The 27,780-nt window shown below is 34.3% G+C and overlaps 1 protein-coding gene across 1 annotated transcript in view; it reads left to right on the top strand.

Moving 5' to 3' along the window:
- LOC139698300 (uncharacterized) overlaps positions 1-23,296 on the top strand; it is a 48,537-nt gene extending 25,241 nt beyond the window's left edge. The window contains exons 7-20 of the mRNA XM_071597184.1: positions 2,829-3,046; positions 3,898-4,163; positions 5,093-5,151; positions 9,175-9,726; positions 10,391-10,447; positions 13,052-13,117; positions 14,687-14,773; positions 15,272-15,378; positions 16,533-16,758; positions 18,415-18,544; positions 19,117-19,279; positions 19,848-19,992; positions 20,200-20,398; positions 21,630-23,296. Coding sequence (XP_071453285.1) covers positions 2,829-3,046; positions 3,898-4,163; positions 5,093-5,151; positions 9,175-9,726; positions 10,391-10,447; positions 13,052-13,117; positions 14,687-14,773; positions 15,272-15,378; positions 16,533-16,758; positions 18,415-18,544; positions 19,117-19,279; positions 19,848-19,992; positions 20,200-20,398; positions 21,630-21,788 — 2,434 coding nt within the window. The 3' untranslated portion in view covers positions 21,789-23,296. The remainder of the gene's footprint in view (positions 1-2,828; positions 3,047-3,897; positions 4,164-5,092; positions 5,152-9,174; positions 9,727-10,390; positions 10,448-13,051; positions 13,118-14,686; positions 14,774-15,271; positions 15,379-16,532; positions 16,759-18,414; positions 18,545-19,116; positions 19,280-19,847; positions 19,993-20,199; positions 20,399-21,629) is intronic.
- The last annotated feature ends 4,484 nt before the right edge of the window (positions 23,297-27,780 follow it).

Raw genomic sequence — 27,780 nt, 5'->3', positions numbered from 1 at the left:
GAGGTAGGTTTTAAAGGCCATAGTCAGGAAAAGCCTTTATTGCAGGCCACAACTTCAACTCAGGCTCCAAGAACAAAAAAAATAGATTCTAAGTATTTAGATAACCCCTTCCTCGCTCCTATCCTTAGGAGTCATTTGGGTGATTCTGATCAGCAGGATAATAAGAATGGTGTGGTAGCTACTACAGAAAAAATTATTCCAGAGCCAAAATCTGTTTTACAAGAACCATTCAAGCCAAAGGAGTCAGATTCTAGTTCAGCTAGGCATGTGGGTCATAAACCAGGTTCATTCAATCAAGAGCAATCACAGAGGACCAAAGAATCAACTGTTAGACCTAGCACTGAAAAAAATATTCAAGGGCTGTACAATAGGAACCCTTCACCTGTCAAAGGTCATTACATCTTACGAGATAGCCCGGCTTTACCAAACCAAGGGGGGATCAAACCAACACTTATTCGTATACCCGTGGCTATCAGTAGGCCCACATCTGCACCAAAGAAAAATCTTGTTGAAGTCACAACACAGCACGATGTCTATGAATTGGAGGAAGAGGAGTACGATGAATATACTGAGGAAACATCATCTCCCCTCCTTCCCACTGAGAGTGTACCTTACAGGTCTGGTAACCATATAGGGGAAGGTAAAAAGCTTTGGAGGATCCCCTTAACCTCAACTGAAACATTATTGCGCAAACCAGAGAAGGCCATTGCCACAACAACATCAAGGACAACTTCAACAACAACCACAACTACCTCAAGGCCTTATGCCCCATCCACCAGGAAGAGTCCCATTCCAAGCACGACCCCCAAATCAGCATCATTGGGAGGCAGCAATTTCTCCCCTAGACCCACCCGCCCAACCCGCCCTCCAACACCTTATCGTCCAACCCAGCGCTCTCGGCTAAGGACTACAACGTCCACTCCTCCCAAAGACCAATTGGACTCCAAAGACGAGGGGGTTGACAGCGCCAAAGGCAACACTAGATACGTTGCTGATGCTGGACACCAGAGCAGAACTCAGGGCAAAGCGAGGTAGCTTTTGACTCATCTTGGGATGCCAAATCACGTCTGCAGCACAAAATTTTCAGACTCTTCTCCCTCTTAACGCACGCAAAATGCACTCACATATGCTCCGCCAAAACTGACCAAGGTTTTCCAGGTGCAATGCATTAACACGATGTCTTAAAGTGCTAGCGCGGTGTACTTAGACCTCAAAACATTTTACTCGCGCTACTTGAAATGCGCCACTAGATATGCTGCTGTGCTGAATAGATGTTCTATTTCTTTCAACTCAACAGTCGCCATCAACCTTTCCACTTGATGAGTCCATATGTGTTTGCTAAATCTTATGTGCTTATTTTGCTTTTGATGTCATGTTATGTGCTTACATCCATCTTACCAAATAGCAAAAATTTCTCATGCAACCAAATGGCAAAAATCTCTTATGCAACTGATAATTGTTTCATTTATGTTCAACACAATGTCATCCACTCTTTTTATATGTTCTGTCAATCACTTTTGGCACTAGGAATGAGTTCACAATTTTCTGATGTGCATACTTCTGAATGACATATTATGAATGTTGTATGGAAAATCGTTTATAATATTGTAAAATACATTTCACTTTCATGTGCACTTTAAGACTATATGTTTGTGTTTTTAGTGAGGGTGGCTTGATATTAATTGTTGGAATTTTTTAAAATTTCTCTGTGAAATTGTGAAAATTCTAAGCATGTACTTCAATTCTGCATGACACTGAATACTATATAGTATACATAATTTATCCAAAAAAAATCATTTTGTTATAAGAAAATTTTCTGAAAATTGTATATATCTTTGCATGTATGGGTCTATAGGAATGTATAAAATGATATTTAAATTATGTAATAATTCTACATTTATGTAGAAGAAGTTAAAAGCATTTAAACCACCTTGTAGTTATACCTTTCTCATATAACTGGGTGACCTAGGCATTAGGTTTTTTAATTTATTGGTAAGGAAATATTTTAATGAATTCATGGGTATGAAGAATGAAGTTGGGCCTTTGTAGGTTAATGCATTTAGAACAGGCATGAATAGATGTAACAAATATCTTGTTAAGGAGATGATGAGTTTTGTGAAGAAAATCTCAGAGTGCCACTGTAGGCAGTTAATTGATTTCTGACCTTAGAAAGATATTTGTTGGTGATATCTCCATGAATTGGGCTTCTTAGTCTAGAGAGAGGAGAAAGAGTATTGAACAATAAATCCTCTTTTTCAGCTGAACATGTTATGCCTGTGGAATACAAAAATAATACCTATTTATTTCACATTTTGGGATTCTCACCATTTTGTAGATGTTTTCTTGAGCATGAAGTAGAAATTAAAGAACTATTATATTCGTCCTACAAAAAGTATTAACTTCTAATGTGGTTTAACAAAATTTATTTCTTTATTTCGTCCACTAAATAAACCTGTAAATTCATTGGTAGTAGGGTATTAATTTCCAACTTGCCTTCTCTATTCTAATTTGTGAATATTCAGTCTGTTCTGTGAATATCTTATTAACTGAAGCGCCACAATTTTCAGCCTGAGATAAATTAGCACTTGTGCAAGGACTACTCTCACTAATGTTTAACACCAAGCAAGTTACAATATTATTTTATTTTCATTTTGCTCAATCTCTTAGTTTCACTTAAATTTCACCTTGCACTTATGTAGTACAATATCATAAATTACAAATATATTCATTTTACAAATTTTTTCCAAAAAATTATTATTAATAAGTTTGAAACTATATTTTATTGACAACAAAATCATCTTACTAATTAATGCTCTGGTACACTCTAGGCCTGTTGATGCATCAGGATATTCTGACGTTGAAGTGTCTATTGAAAGTCGTCCTGTTCAGGCCCAGAGAGCAAGGCTTGTTTCAACTCCTGCCACATACAATGCCACAACCACCACCATCTATTCTTCTTCTGCTGCTCCTCCAGTTGCTCAACAGTATAATGCTAATTACTATGCTCTCTATGATGAAGATGAAGTAGAACTTTACAGGGATGTAGGTGAGCATCAAACAAAATCACCTTATTAATAGGTATTTTATCACTTAAATATATATATATATATATATATATATATATATATATATATATATATATATATATATATATATATATATATATATATTTATATATATATATATATTTATATATATATATATAACACTTTTTGAAAGTCTCACGGACGTGAATAATAATGTATAAAACTTAGCACTAGTGGACACAGACAAAAACACAGAAACACACAAAAAAGAGACTCACTATTTTTCGAATTTTCGGAACTATCAGAACAGAGTTCTGTCCCTCTCTTCCTTGATAAAGGTGGCAACGACCACTGAAAATTCGAAAAATAGTGAGTCTCTTTTTTGTGTGTTTCTGTGTTTTTGTCTGTGTCCACTAGTGCTAAGTGTTATACATTATATATTATATATATATATATATATATATATATATATATATATATATATATATATATATATATATATATATATATATATATATATATATATATATATAGATCCCTTAATGGTTGATACCTGTAGTCATTTTTATCACATAGTAAATATTGATATTTACTGTTTGAGTAATAGCAAATAAATTCATACTCTGAGTCCCACTAATTATGAAACAATTGAAGTAATTTAAAGAAATGGATATTTTGTCATGCTTTTACACACAATTTTAGAAGATAAGTTAAAAATTTCATGTTCTGTCATTTTTTGTTTAATTAAAAACACTTCCATTTGAAGCTAATTTTAACAACAGTTAATGTATCTCACCTCTGTAAATAAGACATTCAAATGGGAGATTAATTCTAGGGAGCACTAATTCTTCTTTTCTCAATCCTTGTATAGACTACAGCCAAGTATCTGGTGGGAGACAAACCAATGCAGGCAATGATAACTACAGAGGACAGACCAATTATAAGGTACAACAGGTTCAACAGCCTGAGGTGGTTCAACAGCAGAGTTACATTGGGCGAGGGAACACCAACAGCTATCTCAGTTCACAGCAACAGCCTCAGCAGACCTATGTTCAGCAGGATGTGCAACCTGAGATTTCATATGGAGGGGCTGCATTGGACTCTCCCGACTACAATGACAATTACAACAGCGCTGAGGTATCAATTTAATATAGAGCTTCTTAAAACATTAGCTTTTGTTTTTTGTTCTTGGATCATTTTCTCCGATATGTTGTCATTTACTGTAAAAGATTTTTGTTCCTTTGTGGACTGACAACATACAAACAGGTATCAAATAGGCCAAAGGGTCTTTAGAAATCTGTTTTATTCTGTAGCGTAGAATGTATTTGACTTACTGTTGTTGCTAGCTTTTCTCTCTGCTAACTTGAATGCTTGGCGATCATGAATATGTGGTGTAATAATTGTGCAGTACAGTGTGATAGGCATGCATATCTTCATAATGTTAATAATTATTGTCAGTGTCATTTATCATGCCAGTGATTTCTCTTGCTCTATGCTAGGAGATGAAAGATGGCAGGTTTTATCAAAACTTTTTTGCTATTGATTTTGAATTCAAATTTTTATTTCATCCATATAAATTTATTATTATGCAACCTATTGATGGAGGTTACATATAATACAAATTTTGTGATGAATAAAGCCTTACAGGTTCTCTGCTGCACTGAAAAATCAGGTCAAATGGCAAATAAATCTTCTCCAATCAGAAGAAGTCAGCAGGAATCCCTGCTAAATCTGTGATCTTTACATTTGAATCAATATAGAAGTGAATCCAGAAGTCCTTCAACTTCTAAATCTCCCTGGAAGCCTTGATTCGACATTTCATTTACACAACTAAAATAATTGTAGATATTTTAGAAAGGATGAAAGAAATAGGGTGAACTAATCCATTTTATGCTATACTATTCAAAAATCTTTGAAGTTGCTACTATTTTTAACCAATTTCAATTCAGCCTGTTCCAGCAGATTTAAATATTTGTGCACATATCAATCAGTTTTTAGGCAGATATTTAAAATTCAAAATTTTAAAAAATCACATAGTTCTCATTTTTCATTCATTAAATTTATAGGACAATGGAGGCATTCAGTACAATCAGGCTCCGCAGCAACAAAGGACTTCAGTGAACAGGTATGTGTAAACTTCAGTATCAGCAAAAGGTGTTATTCTAATCTGGAGATGTTTGGAAAATTTTTTATGCCTTCCTTTATTTCCAAAAATATTACTTTTCAAAAAGCTGGTGTTGCATTTGTGGTTACCACAACACTACTCTATGTAAATAACCTAGGTGCATACTATTAGTTAACCTTCTAAAATAGTGTCCCTTACGTAATAGGTACCTATCTACTAACATATTTGCTGTTACAACCAATGTTATTTGATGATGCATTACAAAATCAGGAATACCAAAGACTTTAAGACAATTATTTTCAATCTATTAAAACTCTACCTACCTCATCAAGTTACTATTCAGAAACCGGCATTTCTTGTTAAAGATATATGATAAAAACCCTACTAAATAATGCTTCATTTTGTTGTTTCCATGAATGCATGTACCATGTCTTCAGATATAGATAAATGCTAAGGCGTTCATATTTGCATATAAAAAGTTCTGTTTAAAAGAATTAGTAGATAACATTCAAGTAACTGTTAATTGCTAAAATGTCTGATCATTTCATTTGGTAATACATTTCCAAGGTATTCACATTTAATTGGCATGCAAAATGTTTTAAGACTTTTGTATTTTGTTAAGTACAAACAGGAATTTACCGGATAGGTTGACAACAAAACCTTGTGCATTATGTTTTTTTTGATAGAATGATGCCTAATTAAAGCATTGTATGCATGGCACAATAATCAATTTCTAAAATTCTGGTTGTAGGATATATATACATTGAATTAATGTTTTGATATTTCATTTTAAAAATTGCTTGATTTTTGGAAACTAGTATATAAATGATATAGTGGTGCAAACTCACCCACTGCCCCCCAATGCTAGAGTTATAAACTCCCGACCCTTCAATTTTCCCTGCTGCCATTGAAAAAAGAGAGTATATCCCTTGCAATCAGTGACACTCATTAAAATATTAAATTTTATGAAATTATTAAAAAGAATTATATGTATTGGGCACTTAGAATCCTCCCTTACTGTATGATTTTCCATTGTGGTTAATCAGTTGCTGCCATAATAATTTTGCTTCAGCCCTCAAAGAGCTAGATACATATATAATAGGTAGTTTTATAGCAGGTAGCGATTAAGTACCTACCTAATTTAATAAAAAAGTAAAATATTGAATTCAAGGTTAGGCAACAGTTTAGAGAAATTAAATGGTCCTCAAAATTGAAAAGTTAATGACAATTTCATTAGATACTTTTGGAAGAATCATACTTTCCATCTTGGGTCCATCTTCATGCTCATTTGTTTATAACCTTGTGGTGGCCATGATCAGAAAATGAGCATGAGCAGAAAATGGTGAACATTTTGGTCAGTTGGTGATTGTGGGTGTTGTTGGCTATTTGAATGTGATGACCACTCATCATTATGGTTTTTGACCTGGAAGTTTTGAGGAATGAGGAACTCTAAGATAGATCATAAAACCCCACCATATGGATGTCTGAAATTTATCATTACACTGACTCATTTACATTTGTGAATATATGGCATCTACCTACATCCCACCAGTGCCACTCAAAGTAATTTGGGTGTGACCAGAGGCAAGGTTAGGGGTGCCAGGGGAAGTCAGTTTCAGGGAATGGTCATGAATAAACCCCCAAAGACTCCCCATCTCCATACCTCACCTCAGCAACCCTCTATTCCACTGCTAACTCAAATGTCATGACTTCATATGTCAGCTGTGGGCATGAATGTTGTGTTTTGAATTAGCAAAGGTTTTTCTAGTACTGTGCTCCTGGTGTAATATGGCCACAACTGTCACATCACTTAACTAGATATCACTGTAATTGGTCACTGTAATATTTAGTTATCTTGATTTGAATAACCACACCAGGTTATGGATATTGTGATTGACATCGAATTCCCATGACTAATGGTAAACTAAATGCTAAACTATAATGCTATTGATACATGTAGAGCCACCAATAGAACCAGGTCTGTCAAAATTATGGAAGTCTGGTGAAGTTAATGAACCCTTCCCAGGTTTTGGAATGGGAGGATGTATTTTGGCCTTACCTGCTCCAAGAGTCAACCTCATCTACTATGGAGTTAATGGGTTGCATGCTGAGGAAAATGGTTCATTTATTTGAATATAAATGGTTTTTAATGCATATATATATAATTTTTATCCTCATATAAATAATATATTTTTACCTGTTTAATGTGTGTGGCAACTCAGGAAGTGTTCTAATGAAAGACTCGTTAGTAATATTTCATTTTAACTATGGCCATGAGTATATTAAACGATCATATTTCCTGGAAGGGATTTTACAGTGGATTTAATTATAAAAGGATTACTAAGTTTAGATGATTTAAATTTATGATTGATTCTGTCATAAAATTAGGCTAATAGTTTTAATGCATGCTTTTGAGCATTGGACAAATATTTACTTTATTTTTATAAATATTTATACAATTATAATTAGGCAACAATTTCCTTTCCCCAAATAATGATAAATTCATGACTAAAATGTGTGTTTCCTGTAATAGCAGGCTTAGTGTGTGCTTAAGTTTTATTTAAAGTGAATTATCTTGTAAAATTAATAAATGGGATAAAATTTTAAATTGTTGTTAACACTAATATTTGTCTCAGCTTTCTTATGTAAATAGGCATTGTATAAAAATTCTGTGTGCCAAGTATGCTGTACTTTTTAACTATCTGTTTCTCTCTTGGGAATGAAGTACCATATTTTCATAATTATATGCAAAGAAAATTCATTTTTCACTGAAATGTTTAGTAAATTGTGTATTGCCATTATTTGTTACTTCTAGGAGGATTTAAAACAGCAGATATTGTTTAATCAATGTGTATATACAACTGTGCAAAAATCTCTTCAAATTAATAATGCCATACGAGCTGACTCACTACTGTACCACCATTTAGCTTTAACAAAATACAACCAATTTTTCTTTAAATTGGCAAAATATCAATTTATGCATGCTTTCCATGAGTTTCTTTCCAAAAGTTTCATAAATACCAGAAAATATGGTACATTTTAATCTTGGTGGCTTAAATAGTGGTGCCGGCTGTGGATTAAGATTGCCATTTGTTTAGTAATAGATTTTTAGAATATCAGTATTGGAAATGTTATTAAGTTTAAAGGGACTGATGCCATAATAGACCCCATGACTATGACTAACTAGTGCTTTCACAAGCTGCCACAGGAACTGCTGGTAAACTGACCATGTTTGAAACTTGTAACTGTGAGTGCAAGTTGTCAAGATGAGGTTTCAATTATTTTATTTTCACATGGTTATATTTGCCTCTTTATGGCTGTATGGTATGGTAACACCATGCATTGAACAATATGCTTTCTTGGTAAAATTAATTTTTTTACAAGAACAAGCACTACTTTCAATCCCTACATAAAGGCTTGAAAAAGAGTAGAGTATAAAAGGAAATATCTCCAATAATCAAAGTATCCACCTGAAAATTTTAATATTTCATTTACCGCTCCATAAATGATAGAGCCAGGAAACATTAACAACTGTAGAAGATAGTAGGGTTTTGCGAAAGATATAAAATAAGCTGTTTCTGAGGTAGTACGTGGCAGCATTTGTTAATTGGGGTACTTATTGCTCTGCATTTTAAAGTACGGTCAACTTGGCTCAATAAACAACATTTGACCTAATTGTATGTTGCTTCGGTTAGAAGTGCACCTTATTTTGCTCTAAGGTTCTTGATCTGGCATGTTAATAGAGCAATGAGGTTCATGTGATAATCTATCAGGTTTGAGGATGTTACCGATTTTAACATTTTCACATTCATAGCCATAAGTTTGAAGGTGTCTCCGAATGCCAAGTCAATCTTACTTTCTGATTCAGAGCTATCATGGCACTAATACCTAACTTGTCCTGTAAGATACGCAGAACCATCGCAAGTGGAATACTATATGACGATCTCCAGTCCACTTTCAGCAATTGCTCCAAGTCTTAAGTCCTCTCTATCTCTCTATGTCTTTCTGTCTCTCCACTCGCAGAAACAGACAGAGGGGGAAAGCATCAGCAGGGACAGCTATTCGTGACGAGGCGGACAGAGCTCCTTCCTCTTCTTATTCTTCTCCTGCCATAACCCGGCAATCCCCGACCACCACCACGTCTACCACCACCACCACCACCACCACCTACTCCACCCCCACCGATTCCTCCTCTCCTCGGAGGGGTGCCTCCTCACGTGATGGCACAGCTTACATAAGAGCTGAGCCAGCCTCACCAAGACGGGGTTACCCAACCCAAAGGCCAATACAGCAAGCCCGCCGAAACCCTCCTCAGCCGCAAACTGTTGAGGCTGTGGAATCGGACTCTCTACCCTCCCGTCTCTCCGCCGCCTACCCAATCTCTTCCTCCTCTGACTCATCTGATCAGCCTCTCTCACAAAATTCTATCGAGCCTTTTGATTATGTGAATCCTTCTCGAGCCAGAGGATCTTTTAACAGGGAGCCTTCGTATACCTATTCAAACACGTCTGATTCAACAGTAGGACAACGTTTTAAGTCTACATCTGTTCTCCCAAAAGAAAAGCCACACGTGAGGTATGAATGCAAATTTCAAAATTCAGCTCCAATTTGATCATGTAATGCCAGTACTTACATTTTTCAGTTATTTAACTCCAGTAAGATTATTATTAAAATATCAACACATTTGAGATTTTCTGAAAGAGGTTACATTTTTTTTGCTTGCTGGCAAATTGAGATTAGATTTGTTTTCAGAATGGGTTTTATTGTTTTGAAAATTTCATATTTCCTGAAAGTCAGGATGTAGGTATTCATTCAATAGCAAGCTATTCCATAGCTGACTTAATCCTCAAGTAAAATGCTTATCTTCATAAATTGTCCAGATTGCTCCATGTATATATATATATATATATATATATATATATATATATATATATATATATATATATATATATATATATATATATATATATATATATATATATATATATTTTAATGACAAAGTTAAAATTTTTGTTTAAACAATAATTTTTTTTTAAATAATTCAATAAAATTTCAGTAATTTGTGATGATTAATATTCTACAATTAAATTATGATATCCTCATGGTTTAACTTCCGTTAAAAGTCACCTTCACAAGTTAAAACTTTTGCTCTTTCAGTCAGTTTTATTTTACAATCATATTTGTCTGATATTATCTAGCTGATATTATAAGATTCCTTTCTTCTTATATTGGGCTGCAGAATAAGGCCCACCACAGCCTCACCTGAAAGCCAGTCTACCACTGGTTCCCCTTCCAGGTAGGATTTCAGTGAGTCATTGCTTACGCAATTGCACCCACGTAAAGGAGAATTAAACTCCATGCTTTGCATTGCCCATTTTTTTTTTAAAGCAAGGATTAAGGGGGTCTTCCTCAATCTATCTTTTCATGTGCAATCTTCAAATCACAACATATGAATACACTTTCACCTAGAAATTTCTGAAGAGCGATGGTAGCAAATCTTCTCTTTTCTATCACAAATAGCTAAACTCAAACAACCTTGAGAGCAGCTCAAATGTAACAAAGCTATGCTATATATATTTTCCTTACAGCAATGTTTTATACACACATCAGTCAAATTTCCATTTAAATGCACTAAATCTATCTCTTTATCTCTCTTCTTTTCCTCTGATGAGTAGTGCAAGTTTTAAATGACCCAACATTGTTTGTGTTATGGTTATTTACTTAAGCTTTTCACCAACTTTAGTTAAAGTGAATCTGGCTAAAAACTTAAATTTGACTGATACAACTTAAAAAAAAAACACAAAAATATCTCCTTGTGTCTCTGTCACTAACTCTTTGTCTGTTGCTGTAATAACCTTTGCTTCTTATATGCAAAATATTTTTACATATTTTTTAAGTTCCTGATTCAATTATTCTATACCCTTTTTATGAATATGTTATCATCAAAATTTAATAATCATTATATTTTTATAGTAATGCATAGCATGTTTAGGGATGCACCAAATGCCTTAGAAAATATTTTGTTGAGTGTGTGAGTTAAATCCTTCATAAGCTTTATCTTTAATATAAACATCAAATACAAGCACCTACTCCAAACATATTAATTTTGGTCTTCATCGCAGGAATCAAGTTTACTACCTGGCTAACACAATAAATATGTAGTACCTTTAGCCTTATTTGCAATTTGTGTATATCCTTGATGGAATTACCTTATTTCTGCATACATAAATATGAAAGATGAACTTTAATGACTGGTGATTCCTAATGATAGCTATCACCAACATTTCTGGCTGGGGATGAGGGAGTTATAATGAAAAAGAAACTTTGGACTGGAATGGTTTTCTCTGTTGACTCAAATTGATGGAGGGCCACAGGGTAGATAAAGAAATGGGTGAAAGTAAGGGGCAGTACCTTTGCTAATAAGTAACCTATAAATTTTAGTAATTCAAACCTCAGTATAAAGGTACCTATTTTAAAGCCTATCTACTTAGGTTTAATACATTTCAGGATTCAAGAGCAATAATGCATGTGTTCACACCCACCTACTTAAGATGCCAACAGGAGAAATTTTCACAGATAATTGATTCTTGCATTTTTTAAATGTTTAGTATTACAGTGATATAAATACAATTTAGAGGTTCTTTCAGACTAAAAGATTCTATGAAAAATTTCAAGTATTGCATGTAAGTTTCCTATATCTGATATAATATCATGATTCTCAAAATCTACTCAAGTTAACTAGAAAATATAATCAAGTGCTATGGAAACTTAGAAAAGTAATTGCTATTTTAATGCTGGAATATTCAAATTGTGTGTCTGATAGTAAAGATAAAACTATATTCCACAACCTCTTCAGAATTCTTGCAATCTAAGCGATGAAGACTGAACTGGTGCTGTACAGTATTAATATTTATTGCAATGCTATATGACAAAATTTAATTTATTTTACAAATACATACAAAGTATCTCAAGTGTCATGATCACATAAAGTTTTAAAGAGAGCTCAATTAGCTTTAGATCATCATACAGATATAAGCTGTGCATACTTTCACATCTACCATGAATGAGAGTTCTCCTACAGAATGTACAAAAAAAATGATTTGTGTTTAGCAGCATTCTTATGTGATCATGAAATTTGAAATAATGGTATTTTCCACTGGAAGTATAAATTACATAATGTAGTTTGTGTACCTACTAACATTGGGACACTGGAAAATTTTCACAGCTTGCATTTGGTGTTTATGGCATGTGTACATTATTCATTCATATTTGGGACGTGTTAATTAAAGTAATCCCTTTTTTATTTATCTAAAAACTTCTATAAACCAATTCTGTATTAATGTCATTCAGCCTTACCCAGTGCTGTTGATCATTAACCCTGCATGTCTTTGTACATAATTATGCTTTCAGGATGCTGTTATAATCATGGTCCATCCATGATTACCTATGCTTCTTTGAATACTTGCTTGCTATTGTAAAATAGAGTGAATTAATGTGCATGTATCCTCATCAAGCTGTTCAGTTCAAGTTGGTTTACATTGAAATACCTTATTGGTTTTTTTACCCTTTATAATGATAAAAAATGTTGTAAATGGTTTAACCTTTACATTGATTTTTCAAACAATATAAATTAATTAAAACAAGAATAAACAATACTTTAATTAGCTTAATAAAAAACAATAAGTCGAATGATCACTTAATATATCTATTGCCATTACTGAAGGATGTTTTATTAGTTCATTCTTTCATCATACTTGAATAATTCTTTGGAGAAATATTTTTCCAACACTTATGCACTTTTATGAAATCACATGACTGTGATATTTTTCAAATAAATATCCATTAGCTTAAAACGTGATAAATACTTGTGTTTTAACAATATTTTATTTCACATCAATAGAGGAAGTTCTTCTAGCCGAACCCAAGGAAGAGGAAGTTCTCCATATAGTTCATCCAGTGTATCTGGGTATGTTTACTTGAACACATATATATCCTTATTAATATGTGCATGTTCAATCATACATATGTAGTATGGTGTGCTTTTTATGTCAGCCCAAATGCAATAGTGTCTGAAAGATTCTAACATCACATGAAAAAAATCATACACTAAAACGTGCTGAAAATATGATTATTTTTACCGTAATCATTTATCCTGAATCTTTATATAGGTAAAGGACAAGAAGTAGGCATACATATCACACATTTATCAATAATGGTGCTCTGCCAGTTTTTGTCACTGTTTGAGTCTGGTCTAATGAGATAAATGACTACCTTAAAATACTGTGGGATATAATTCCTTCAGTCTAGTCTCTTGATAGTACTCTTACAAAAACTGCAAAATTAACCATGACTAGTTGCTACTTTAATTCAAAGGAATCAATGATTAAGTGGAATGCGAATGTTTAGTAGTCATTGTGGGCTGCTGAAATCTGTGACCAGTACATCAGTCAAAAAAACTATTTTCCCATTGAAAACCATAGTTAACCGTAACTCTTATTTCTTCTTAAATTTGATTCATGAGGACAAAGTGAAAGCCACATTGCCTTCATTCCCTGGCTTGGTGGTTTCTCTTTCCAACTGTGCTATTCTCGGCTCATGCACATATTGAATGGCTTTTCCAATATGATGTTAGAAGATATGAAAATAAAGAAACAAATGTACTTATAAAATCACTGACTATTATCTAAATAAAATAACTTTGACAGTAGATATATTGAACTTAGATGCACAAATACCCTAAAAAGTGATTTTAACTAGTCTTTCCTCTGTGTGGATCTTAAAATGGCCAGTATACTTACTTATGTAAGTGATTAGCAGAGTCAATACAAGATCTTAGTCTCACATCTGAAGTGAGGGCAGCCTTCTATTGAAATGGAGTTTAGTTATGTACAGTGCGGAAACATGGTCATTGAAGAAGGATGATCAGTGTGCATAGATTGGAGGTTTTTGAAATGTGGGTGTGGAGAAGGTGGAATGGACAATAAGGAAAACAAATGAGAAGGTGCTGGGAAAGGAGAAAGGATTGTTGGGAGAAATCATTAGGAGACAGAAAAAATGCATGAAAAGCATATTGATCAGCAGAGGGATGCTGAAGACTGTGATAGATGGCAGAATGTTAGGCAAACAAGGAAAGGGTAGGAACAGGATGGGGATGTTGAATGGGATGAAGGGATGAAGGAAGTGCACCGAGATGAAGAGGGACCTGATGTAGAGTAGGATGTTGGATTGTGTTACTTAGGAGTCACAAAATATTTATTTGGTAGTTGTGTCCATTCAATATCTACCTTAACCAGTAGATTACCTAATACAGATATTGAAAGTGAAGAATGACTTAAGATTATTCATATATTTTCAGGGAATTAACTGTTAATATGCTCTCGCCAAAGTAAACAATGATCAAGATAAAACTTTCATGCATGTTTTGCATAACAATTAGAGATTAATTAAAATTTTTCCTTTGATCCCATTAAAACTACCAAGCCCCTTTGCAATATAAATTAACAGTTTCAAAAATAGCAAACCACTTCTATTACAGACGTTCAAGGCCTACTCTGAAACCATCCACATCAATTGTTTCCAAGGCATCTGAGTATATTGACGTATATCGCTTCCCACCAAGCCGGTAAGTTAAATTTCTGCTTAAATTTTTAAGGTAATTTGGTTTTATTATGAAAATAGGATCCACATTGCATACATTTTCATGCTTCAGTGGTGTAAGATAAATTCATTTATCATAACTGCAAGGAATGATACAAATTAAATATGCACAAATATTTATATGAAAAGTCAAAATTTTCAGAAACACCTTATCTGTCATCCAAATATTTTGAATTGTCTGAAAGTTTCACAGGTTACAATGCAATGACTCATGTATTGAACATACTAATTGTGCAGTGTTCTTTTAATTTGGTTGGCTGAGAGCCCTCTCTGCTCATTAAATGAATTTATTGAGAGTAATACCCTGAATATTGTATTTCAAAGTCATCCTATGCCTAATTGTTCTTGTATGATAATGGCTATTACATGATTGTAAGCCTGGTGTCTAATAAAGTTGACTTTGATGATACTTCTCAGATACCACTATGATACCCTCTTATCAATTACTTCTTACATTCTGTAGGCCAGAACCAGTCTACCCTCAGCCAAGGGTTGATCAAGCTGCAGCCAAATGCAGGAAAGATATCTGCCTGTTGCCAGATTGCAATTGTGGAGGAAAGGATATTCCAGGTACTATTCCATTATCTTTTGCTGGTATACATTATAATAATCATGAATAATTCTTTCTAAGAAGAAAAACCCAATATTTTAAAGCAAATATATATATATATATATATACACATATATATATATATATATATATACACATATATATATATATATATATATATATATATATATATATATATATATATATATACACATATATATACACATATATATACACATATATATATATATATATATATATATATATATATATATATATATATATATATATATATATACACATATATATACACATATATATATATATATATATATATATATATATATATATATGTATATATATATATATATATATATATATATATATATATATACAAATTCATTATGATGCCAAAACACCACCTTAAAACATTAACTCATGAAAATATTTGGATACTTGATAGCATAATAAACATTATTACAACAGGGAATTATTTGAAATGTTGAAACAATACCATATAATTATGTAATTAAAAAATAATACCTAATTTAAATTTTTTATAGATGTTGCAGTAAGTGAAAAGAGATATTGGCTAAACATTTTATTCATTCATGCAAAATAACATAATTATTCTTAATTCATATAAATCATTGGACAAGTGAACAATAATGGTAAATGTTTGGAAATGCAATGGAGTTACTATGACCTGAAAACTGTAATTATAATCAGTAGAAGTGGAAAGTGAGCTTATACCGTTGAACCCGAAGGGGTTTACTTAAAAAATTCCCTTAAATTTAATAGAACTGACCTTAAATAACTACCAATGTCTACCTTATTCAATATAATAGTGTTTGAATACCATAAATAATGGGCACCTATTATTACATGTATTTCTGTTTTCCATAACCCAATTAACACAAATGAAATTTTAGAAAAGGCACAAATATGACTTCAGAAGGCCAACATCTGTCAGAATGCATGTGATCCTGAATTTCATTATCTCTTTGTCTCTTTTCCCCATAAGAATATTCATAATGAACCAAGGTAAACATCTGTATAGACTTAAATAAATTGCAACCTCTACTTTCCTGAAATAGGGAAATACCTCCTATAATAGAGAGGCAGTATAAAAGTGGATCCTCATGGGTTAATAGTAGATTACTTTTACTTTCAGGCGGTTTGGAACCACAAAATGTGCCACAGATTGTGCTGTTGACTTTCGATGACTCTGTTAACGACCTCAACAAGCAACTCTATTCAGATCTCTTTGAGAAGGGCCGCAAGAACCCCAATGGCTGCCCAATTTCTGCCACGTTTTATGTCTCGCATGAGTGGACAGATTATTCTCAAGTACAGAACCTTTATGCAGCTGGTCATGAAATGGCATCCCACTCAATTTCGTAAGTATGGAAAATACCCTGGGAATTGGCATTTAAGTAAACATTAGTTGATTTCCTTTCACTGTTCTGAAGAATTTCAGCTGACATCAGACAAAACTATGATCACTATGAAAAGTGTATCTATAATATAGAAAAGTGTATCATGTTAACTGCCATGTACTAACTGCAATGTCCAATACCCACTGTTATATTCTTCTTTTTTGAAATTTGAAGCTTCATTTCACTCCACAATAAGAGAAGCTAAGTCTCTCTGAAAGTGTGACAGTGAAGGGGTTGAAAGAGAGGAGCTAAACCTAAGTTTGAACTCTCCTCACTGAGGACTTTCCATAAATGAGTAATCTTAGGAATCTGTCATCAGTATCCTCTGTCTGTGAATCAAATAATTAACCCCTTGCTCGAACTTAAGTTGCTGAGATTTTAAAAACTACGGCAATAGTAGTAATTCTTTATTTTGCCTGGAAAAAGTATTGTTTAAAATTCATTGCATTATGAGTATGTACTGTATTCTCTGAATTGGAGATTTAAATCTAGTTTTTCTTAAATTTTATAGGAATTAATTTCCAGGATCATTATGCTTTAATCTAGGAAATTTCTCTTTTGGGAAAAAAACCAATATTACCTCAGTACAATGGTACAATAGCTTTGTGACCGCAATTGCTAGGTATACTAATGTTTGTCATATGCTGTAATAGGAATGAACTTGAATGGTTACCAATCCTATTGGAGCAATGGCAATGATGTCATTGGTAAATAGAAGTTACCTCAATACTGCCATTAAATCAAGGCACCTAGAGTGCTTAGTGACCATAACTACTAAGCTTGTCAGATATTTTAATACAGAAGTGATCTGAAGGAAACTTAGGAAACAGGCTGACTTTTCTTTCTCAGTATCCGTCTTGACTCTGAATTGATACCTTTGGCTCAATAATTTGCATGAAGCTCTGAGAATTCACCTGGAATATTTAGGATCTGTGGTTCAAATCTCAGTTCAAAGTAACTTAAAGTGACCAGTGGCCAGGATTCCATCATTATGTGGAAATCAACTACTTTTATCTCAAAATTTAAAAAATCAGCATTTCCTAGTTATGAAATAATTTCAATATCAATGCATACCTAATGTCAGTTTCCTATTGATTTTTAGATTCTAATAATAGTTGGTGATCATATTAAAAGCTACTTAAATATCTGATATTTGACAATCAGCTGAATGCCTAATTTTGATGTATTGTGTATATCTTACAATCATTAGACCAGTGCCTTACAATGTTCTTCTATATCATGATAGGGTCTTTATTTCAAGTAATGTAATGAAAAAGACATTGGACAATATTTTTTACACATTATTTTTTTGTGGGTCGCGGTAGCCCAAGGGTCTTAAAGAGGACTCTTTATAGAGTTGGACTGCTGACCGAAGGGCCCGGGTTCAATTCCCAGATAAACCTTTTTGGGCACCTGCAGCTCCACCCAAGTTATGTGATTATTTAGGTACCAGATCTTCCTGGGAAACCATAACCAGTACAGGGAAAGGAACTGGCTCCCCTACCCTGAAATGTGAATTTCACACGCCATTGAGCTTAGTACTGGATGAACTCTACCATCAGCTACCAAACCGACCTTTGGGTTGATTAATGTGTTTATGGTTATTATTTTTTACAGGCATAGCTTTGGTGAACAGTTTTCTCAACGCAAATGGTCACGAGAGATAAACGGTCAGAGAGAGATTTTGGCTGCCTATGGAGGAGTTAAACTTGAGGACATCAGAGGAATGAGAGCACCTTTCCTTGCTGTAAGTGATGAAATTCTTCTTATAAAAAAAATCAACATTTATCTAAGAAATATCCCAAAATTCATTGAATTTGAACAACATTTTGACTAATTACTTGAAATAGAAGTAGATTTCATCTTTCACTCTAAGCTGTGCAAAATCATGGTTGCATTTTTACTTACTTGAAGTTATTACGTTGAACATTCATATTTCAAATTTACCAAATACATCGATTTTTACTTGAAAATTCAAGAGAAAATACCTATCACATTTGTGAATTTAAAAAAATTAACCATCTCAATGAGTCTGATCTTAGGTTTACAAAAGAAGTTTTATGTTCAATAATTAACATCTCAAATAATGTAATCATGTCTCGAGAATCTGGTCAGATCTGCGAGTCAGTAACTTGAATCGAATGGTTCAAATAATGATTGCACCAAGGGATGTTGTGCTAACTTTGGTGGTTTGGTTCTGGCAAAATCTGATGATAAGTCAACAGTAAATCAATTGAAAACCCCATTCCTGATTAACTGTTTCAGTGTTTTAGGCATGAGCCTACTTTGGTATTTGAATGCGGTTTCTTTCCTCCATAGGTTGGTGGTAACAAAATGTTCAAGATGTTGTATGACACAAACTTCACATATGATTCATCAATGCCTGTTTATGAGAACCGTCCACCAAGCTGGCCATACACCTTTGACTACAAGGTGTTCCACGACTGCATGATACCTCCTTGCCCAACTCGCTCTTATCCAGGTAAGGTATAAGCACGAATGCTGTACTTATTCATGATATGTATAATCTTTTTCTCCACCCATAAACTTATGATAAAATCATTTAAACCCAGTTATTGAGGGTACCTAAGTTATTGGTAATGATTACATTTTTAGGTATTTTATGCTTTTAATCATTACTGTTTGGCAAATGCAACTATGACTTGTAATTTACAAACGATTTAAAGTTAAGTGATATTTGATTTTTTTTATTTCAATCTCACCAGTACATTTCAAATCAATTTTGGCACAAAATTTTCCTGCTTTTCAAGGTCAAATACTATTAATTTTGAAGGAGAGAGTTTCAAAACCAGCCTTTTGTAACCTGTAAAATACATGCTATTAATGCTTTTATTTTTTGATCTGTGCATGTATTGATTAGCAAGTAACCCACATTTAAATATATTAATCTCCATTAACTATATGTGTAATTAGAGTTAAGCAATACTTTCTCACATTGAATGTACCATTTAGGCCTGCTTTTAAAATGTGGAAGGATCTTTACTGTATGATATTTTTTCTCATAAAAATAACAATTTGATCCTGTGCAGGTGTTTGGGAGGTTCCCATGGTTATGTGGCAAGATTTGAACGGAGGGCGATGCTCCATGGGAGATGCCTGCTCCAACCCACCAACGTCTGATGGAGTGTACAAAATGCTCATCAAAAATTTTGAACGCCATTACACAACAAACCGGTAACAATGAATTCATATATAGATATATATAAAAATTGGTTTGAACCATGAATATATATATATATGTGTGTATATATATATATATATATATATATATATATATATATATATATATATATATATATATATATAAAATATGTGTGTATTGGTTTGAGTTGTCCCTCACATTGTATATAATATTAACATTTTTTGTGCGATATATTCCAGTGCTCCCTTTGGTCTGTATTACCATGCCGCCTGGTTCACTCAACCACACCACAAAGAAGGCTTTGAGGCATTCCTGGACACAATTGTGGCCATGGATGATGTGTGGCTTGTCACCAACTGGCAGGCAATTCAATGGGTTCGTGACCCCACCCCACTCTCTCACGTTAAGCAGTTCCAGCCATTTGACTGCAACTACCCCGTAAGTACCAACACAGAATGGCATATTTGTGGGAAACAATAAGCAGTGCAGGGAAAGGCTCTGCCCCTCCTCCTTCCTACCCTGATGTGATTATTTCAACTGCCATTGGGTTTAGTAATGGGTGAACTCTACCATCTCCAACCAAACTGATCTTTGGGCTTGATTATTTTGTAAACTTTACTCAAGAAGGTAAGATGAGAGTCTATGCAACAAAAAAGGCTATATGAAATATATAGATCTGAAATCATTGTTTACTTGAGATAAATAATTGTATTCAATGCTGATTTGTAAAAAAATAAATCTCATTTAGTCTAATAATGTAGAATCAGTTCTTCATGTCGTGTGGTGATCAATGGGAGTGAAAAAAGGGATGGGTGAGGGGGAAGTAAGACATGAATCAGGAATGATTGGGTAGGAAAGATACTTGATGATATTTGAGGGTCGAGTCAGGGATGGAGAAAGAATTGAGAACCAGGGAATGGCAAACATCAAATATTAACAGAGTGGCAAGTGTTTAGGTAGATGGTTTTCTTAAATTATTGTGTGAATGGGACATATTTGTTCTACATTACACATCTTGGATTGGAATTCATATCCTGTTAATATGACCTTAAATATGAGAATAGAATGAAAATATTCCTGATGCAGTGCTGATTTCATTGATATGCCTCCTCTCCATCATCACTTTATTCATGTACCCCTGACATACTCCAAAGAAACTGCGGGAGATGCCGCAACAGTAACTTTTAACGGTTTAAAATTTCAGAGTTTAACAGGATGCCTTGACAGGTTAACTGGCTAAAGCACTCGACTGGGCATTGAGGGATCTGGGTTCAAATCCCAGTCAAGGCAAATGATTTTTACACTCTGAAATTGTTTTACTGAGAACATATTTGAATCAGAATATTTTATCAAAAAACCTTATTAAGTATCTTTAACTAATTTGTAAATAATTGAAAGCTTTACCAATAATAATTTCCTACCATTTCTGTGAACATTCAAAACCATCCATTTTACTCCATTCCCCCTTTGTGATTGATTTTGTTTCCAGACACTAATACAATCCAAGAATCAAACTTCCAAGACACTAAAAAATCATGGGGTCATCCAAATATTATTGATTAAAACTCCTTTTTCTTCCAATTGACATGAATATGGAATGGTATATGTATTCATATTGTCCTATGTTAATTACTTAACTCCATCACACCCATTTATTCTGTGATTACAGGATAGACCCAGAAAGTGCAATAACCCTAAGGTCTGCAACCTTTGGCACAAAAGTGGAGTACGCTACATGAGGACCTGCCAACCATGCCCAGATGTCTACCCATGGACTGGAAAGACTGGTGTGAAGAATAGTCGTGTGGATAATGAAGTTGAAGATTGAAGAAGGTAATAAGTGCAAAAAAGTGTGATGAACTGGGAAATGAATGGAAGCAGTGAGAATGAACAAAATGATGTAATCAAGAGGTTTTGTTCAGCATAGGGCTAATATATCAATGTCAACTCATCCTCATTTAAGATCTAATTCTGGAAGAAATATTAACTAGCCCTGTCAATTACTTCAAAATTTTATTCAAACAATTTCGCATGAAAATATTTAGCAAGGTTTAAGCTGAATAACAGATCAGTCAGCTTAGTTAAGGAGATGAAAACTGCCATATGATGACTGGATGAGTATGCTGTAAGAAAATGTGATAATACTTAAGGTTTCCTCTTGATATTAAGAAATATGTACTGACCATCTGAATAGGTTTAACTATTATTTAGATAAACTCAAATGGCAACCCTTCATTGGTGCTTTTGGAAAAAAAATGATCACTGACATCATCATTGATGATATTTTGATTATAAAGATGATGACCTTTTTTTTAAGCTTTAACAACATGTTCATTTAAAAAGAATAACTTATCATTAATGCTTCATCAGAAAAACTGAATTCATCACGAAATTTCAATGGTAGGCCTAGCCTGACTTTGGTGAATGAAGGAATGACTTGAAAAGTCAACTGCTGTCAAACCTATTCCCCCATCCTTCATTATGCTCGTGATACTGTATTATCAATGACAGCATGTGTTTGAGTGTGAATGTGCCAGACCATTTCAGCCATATTTGGGCTGTTATTTAATAATTTATCAGCCCTTGCCAATTGAGCTTAATTAAGAGAACATAAATACCCAATTAGATTCAGCATAATTTCATGATTACGGATAAAATCTGCTGAACAACATTTCAGAAGACTTCATTAAATTTTCTCTGCAAGAAAGTTATAGTTTTGATGGAAGGGAAAGATATATAACTATTATCTTGTGATAGCTACTAAAATGGCTGATTCAAAATTGGAAATTTCACTGAAGAGAGACGTTTTGGAGGATAAAATTGTCGCCAAAATCTCTTTATCTCTTCATCAATACTTGTTTGAAAATGAAAATTTTAGTGATCTGTATACATATATTGTTTTCAATATAACTGAAAAGTGTTTAGCAAACTTTAATTCAATCTGTAGTTGCTTAAAAAAAGAAAGCAAAACTGTTTGACACAAATATTTGTAAATACCTTCATATTACATAAGAAAAATAAAAATCATGGATTTCAAATAAAATTTTTTGAACTCATCTGATTTGTTCAAGATGAACTACATGTACTACCCACTGCATTTTAATATCACCTATCCATTGTGCAATATGCCATTTAATATGCTCCTACATACTGCTGCAAAGTGCCTACCTACCTGTTACTTTCGCTGTGACATAACAGCATTGCTCTGCGTAGAAATTTCTCCACATGGGGAAACAAATAATAGTGCTTATGTGTCAACTCAAATTAAACTAGGACCAAACGGAGCATTATGGTAAGGACTGGCAATGTTTATTGCTGTAAGTACATTTTCAAGTAATAAAAATGAAAAAATAAATAAAATTGTTTATATTTTTATAGACTTATTATTATGATGATATTAACAATTCATATAAGGGCCAGGCATTTCTGACTTCCTTTTTATATGTACACCTATAATTCCATTCAAAATGTAATTATTTCTTTAGCATAGTTCCATTTGGGTGGTGTATGGCTCATTGAAGATGTGGGAATAGCAAGGAAGACCTACTCCAAATTGAACCTGATGAAACTACAAGAGTCATATTTCATTCCAACAGAAAGAGTGACAAATACACTCTGATATTGGTTGTGGTATCACCATTACCATTTACCTACAATGTACTTCAAACCTTGAACTGTACAAGATGAGATCATCCTAGTGCATTAGATATTATGCCTGACCATGTTGTGTTTAAGGTTCTGAAAGGGCATACCCGAAAGGAATAGTGCTAACAGGGTAGCTAATGCGTTACAGATTTCAACCAAACTTGTTAGATGTCCCACTAAGACAAATGGCAGAAGGTATATATTATCATGCCCTGCATCTATTCCTTAATTAAGAATTACTGAGGCATCTGAACCAAGACCACTTTAAGTCACATTAAACTCCACTATTGAAGAATGCAGCAAGTAGTCGCCTCAATCATTTATCTCATGGAAATGAAGTAACCAAACATTAAACTAAGTCTCTGAAACCATTGGACCCTAGATTTTAGGTTGTGTTGCTCCCATCAATGGGAGAGGCGAAAACTTGCTTTGGTGTACTGACATCAATAGTGATGAGGACACTGAAGAGGGGCGTGAATGTTAGGATGAGGTTAATGGTATAGACATCGGAAAATAATTTCACTAATTTTTTCACTGTACAGAAAGAATAACATGAGTTGATGGCCGAGATTTCCGATTTTATATCCGATTCCCGTCCATCAATTTCACCTCTAAATTTCCGAGAATTTAATTATTTGTGGGCGAAATTACAGCGCAATGAGTGCTGAATCACTAAATTACATTCTGACATCTACTTTCGCTCCGCCGCCATACAAAAAAAAACACTAGACTCGTTGTTAGTAATTAGGACCACAAACCAAACAAAAAGAAGGCGTGTATTGGAGAGGAAGGGGTCATTGGTCCACTGGACATATAAACAGGGAAAGGAGAGCAATCCTCTCGTGAAAAGCAGGGTACACATCAAATGCCGGACCTTTTGATCTTCGTGCTTCTAACTGGAAGTAAGGAAAACATAGTGTCACCTCGGAGTTTACACATCCATTGTGCCTTACGGGGCGTAGTCACCAGTTCCTCTCCTTATTTCACATGACGCGGTGGACATTCTTCGGTGCCTTTTATTAGTTTCTTCTGAATATATTGATGCGTGGTGGTATCTAGTTTTCTATATCCTCGAGGTGTGGTTGCAGTAGTACGTATGTGAAATACAGATGGTAAAATCACAATGTTATCTGCTAATAGCTGTTTGAGGTGTTGGCTCATACTAAGTGAAAAGTGATGGCGATTGGTGTGTTGGCTCTGGTGTTGCCCAGCCAAACAAGGGTACACGTGAGGACTGACTGCACCATAAGGATTATCGTCAATATATTTTTGCGTACGATAGTGCTACTTATTCCACATGGGTGACATCGGCATCGTGATTTCATATCAACCAAAAGAAACAAGGTAAGTCATACCAAGTTCGCAACCTCCATAGTCATCGCTTCAAAAACCAAGCATAACATTCCTGAACATTCCAATGTATGATACGAAGAAGAGAATAAAAAAATCGTGCTTTGCCCATTACAATGCAATCAAAATCAGAATTCATAGAGTATTATACAAGTAGAAGTGGGAGAATACTGGTCTGAATGAGAGAGCATTGAGACAATTATGCTCTCAAATGCCATTTGTCCACCAACTAGAATATTAATGGAAACAATTAATACACTTCATTATGGCTTGTTAATCATAATTCGGAGTGAATGTAGTTCAGCGTGACACTTCTTGTCGTATCAAAAGCAGGAGAGTTGAGGTAATATTATTGCTGGTCATATTCGGTGAAACTTTGTCCTTAAAACTAGGCGAGGAGTATGTCTCGGTGCCATAACACAGTGCATCCGCGATCAATGTTAAGGTTACTCCATAGGACTTTGAGAGAACCGCATCTTTATGGTTGCCATTTCCATTGGAATTCTCCAGGAATTTGGCCGTAGAAGCCATTCCCTTCCGGTGAGAGTTTCAATTAAGCATTGTAGGTTTCTTTCCATATTTAGTTATGCCGGCATATTTAATCCAAATGTCTAAGTATATCTAAATATAAAATCTTTACCTCCTCGACGATACTGTACTCTTTTCTCAACTAGAGATGATTGATGACATTTGGTAATTACCTTAATTTATTTATTTACTTTTTTAATCAAAAAATTTGATTTCATTTAATCTGTTTTATAGTGTTAAGGTTACCACCTCTCGAATATCCCTACAGGTTAGTCACTTTTTAATTTATCGAGGAGGTCTAAATTTACTCTGCGGTTGAGGAAATACGTACTTTGGTTATCGTTGAAGTCGTGATTTTTTACCTAAGAGGCGCCCAGCCATCTCGAAGACTGTCGGCGCATACTTTTAAGCCTGGGAGCAACAATTACGTAAACCTGAATGCTAGTATTGTCGAAGAAATGGCACTGCGGTCGGAAAATTTTCTTCTGGTCCCTTGTCGTTCGTGGAAAAAAATACATCTTAAATCCATCCATTCTACAGTTGATCTCACTAATTTCATTGGCATGATCTCTTCTACCGAAGTACGATGGAGGTAATAATACATTTCTAATATCACTGCTAAAGAGACGTTCTTCCAATGCATGAAAGAGAATTAATTAATCTATAATTTATCCTTCGCTCCATTAGTTGATTCCTAGCCTAGTTCTTTTAATATATTGGATTCTCTACTATGTTTATCCTTACAACGTTTTACACATCTAGCTCCTCTAAGCTGCACGCGATCCAATCCGGCAAATAATCCAACTTCGTGAGGATCCCAATATATTAGCAGCATATTATGAATTAGGCCGAACTGGCGAAAGATAACCTTTCTCTTTGACCTGATCATCACATTGACCTAGAACCCTTCTAATAAATCTTAATTTTTTTTGAGCTTGTCCACACATACCTTGTATGTGTTTCACCCATGAGAGGTCGTAACGCCTAATTCGGGATCGAGTCTACTCATTCCATTTCTGTGATTTACGACTCCGCACTTGCGAGGTGAGATGCAAGGATAGTGGGGATTACTGGAGCAATAATAATAGAGTAATTACCAGCGGAGTGGACGAGAGAATCGAGGAGGGGTTACCATAACATTGAATAAATAGGTAGGAAGGATCGTAGTTAACAAAGAGCAAGCTACTGATAGAATTTTACCCAGGTCAATTAAAAGCAGAACCCATCATAACCGGTCATTGTTCAGGTATACGTACATGTCACCAAACAATGATAAGGAGGAAGAAGTCGATTGGATATGCCATCAGTTAGAGGATATAATCGCGGATGTTCCTGGAGGGAAGCATTTGATAGTGATGGGGGATTCGGATGGAACAGTGGCGAAGGGAAAGATGGCTATGAAGTAGCCTATGACGGTTTAGGCAGGTGGAGTGACCGTGGGGAGAAAGCCTTTTAATTCTGCATGTGACAGGGGTTAGCAATCACGAACACTTAATTTAGACGCCCCAAAAGACGCAACTATGCATGGAAAATGCTGGGTTACTCCGAAAGGTATCAGTTAGATTATTTTGTGGTTAGACAAAGATTTAGGAACAGATTGATCAATGTGCACAGGTTCCCGAGAGCGGATGCGGACTCATCAAAATTTAGTTGTTATGAAGTGCAGCGACGGATTCAAAAAGAAAAGGAAAGGTAGGAGGGTGAGGAAATTGAATTGAGACGCATCAACTGGATTGACAAGAAAGGAATATCAGCAGGCTGAATTTAAGAATTTTGTAGAGAATATTATATCTAATCTGATGACCTTCTACTAAAGCTAATATTCGAAAAAGAAGAGTAGTGGAAAAAAGGAGAAATAAAACCCTTTGAAATAACTTGAAGTATCACTAAATGTAAACTTTGAAGCCTCTATATTACTCACTTGTTTGACTCATTATGACATAAACGGAACATAAAAAAAGAGAACGATCAAAGGCTCGGGTTACTGTTGATCGGAAATTGAATCTCAGAGCAGCACATTACTAATTTCGAATTCTTGCAAATGTTGACCATGTCAAAGTAGTAATATCTTCAATTCAACTGGCAAGGCAGAATTAGTCATCTATCAAAGAAAAAGGGGGATTGGCTTGAATTATTATCTTAAATAGCTAGTGGACTTTTTTTTGTTAGTAAACAGGTCAGTGACATCAATTTGCACGATAGAGTGGCCTTTGTTTAGCCTAAAGATATTTTTGGTGTGAAAGGACGACTCTGGTGACGACAGTGGGCCCTGGACTCTTAAGTAGGCAATGAGCATG

The sequence above is a fragment of the Hetaerina americana genome, unplaced genomic scaffold (genome assembly GCF_022747635.1).
Source record: "Hetaerina americana unplaced genomic scaffold, ioHetAmer1.1.p SCAF_81, whole genome shotgun sequence".
NCBI classification, from domain to species: Eukaryota; Metazoa; Arthropoda; class Insecta; order Odonata; family Calopterygidae; genus Hetaerina; species Hetaerina americana.
Note: the sequence above shows the minus strand (reverse complement) of the source record. Positions and strands in the feature narration are given on the sequence as shown.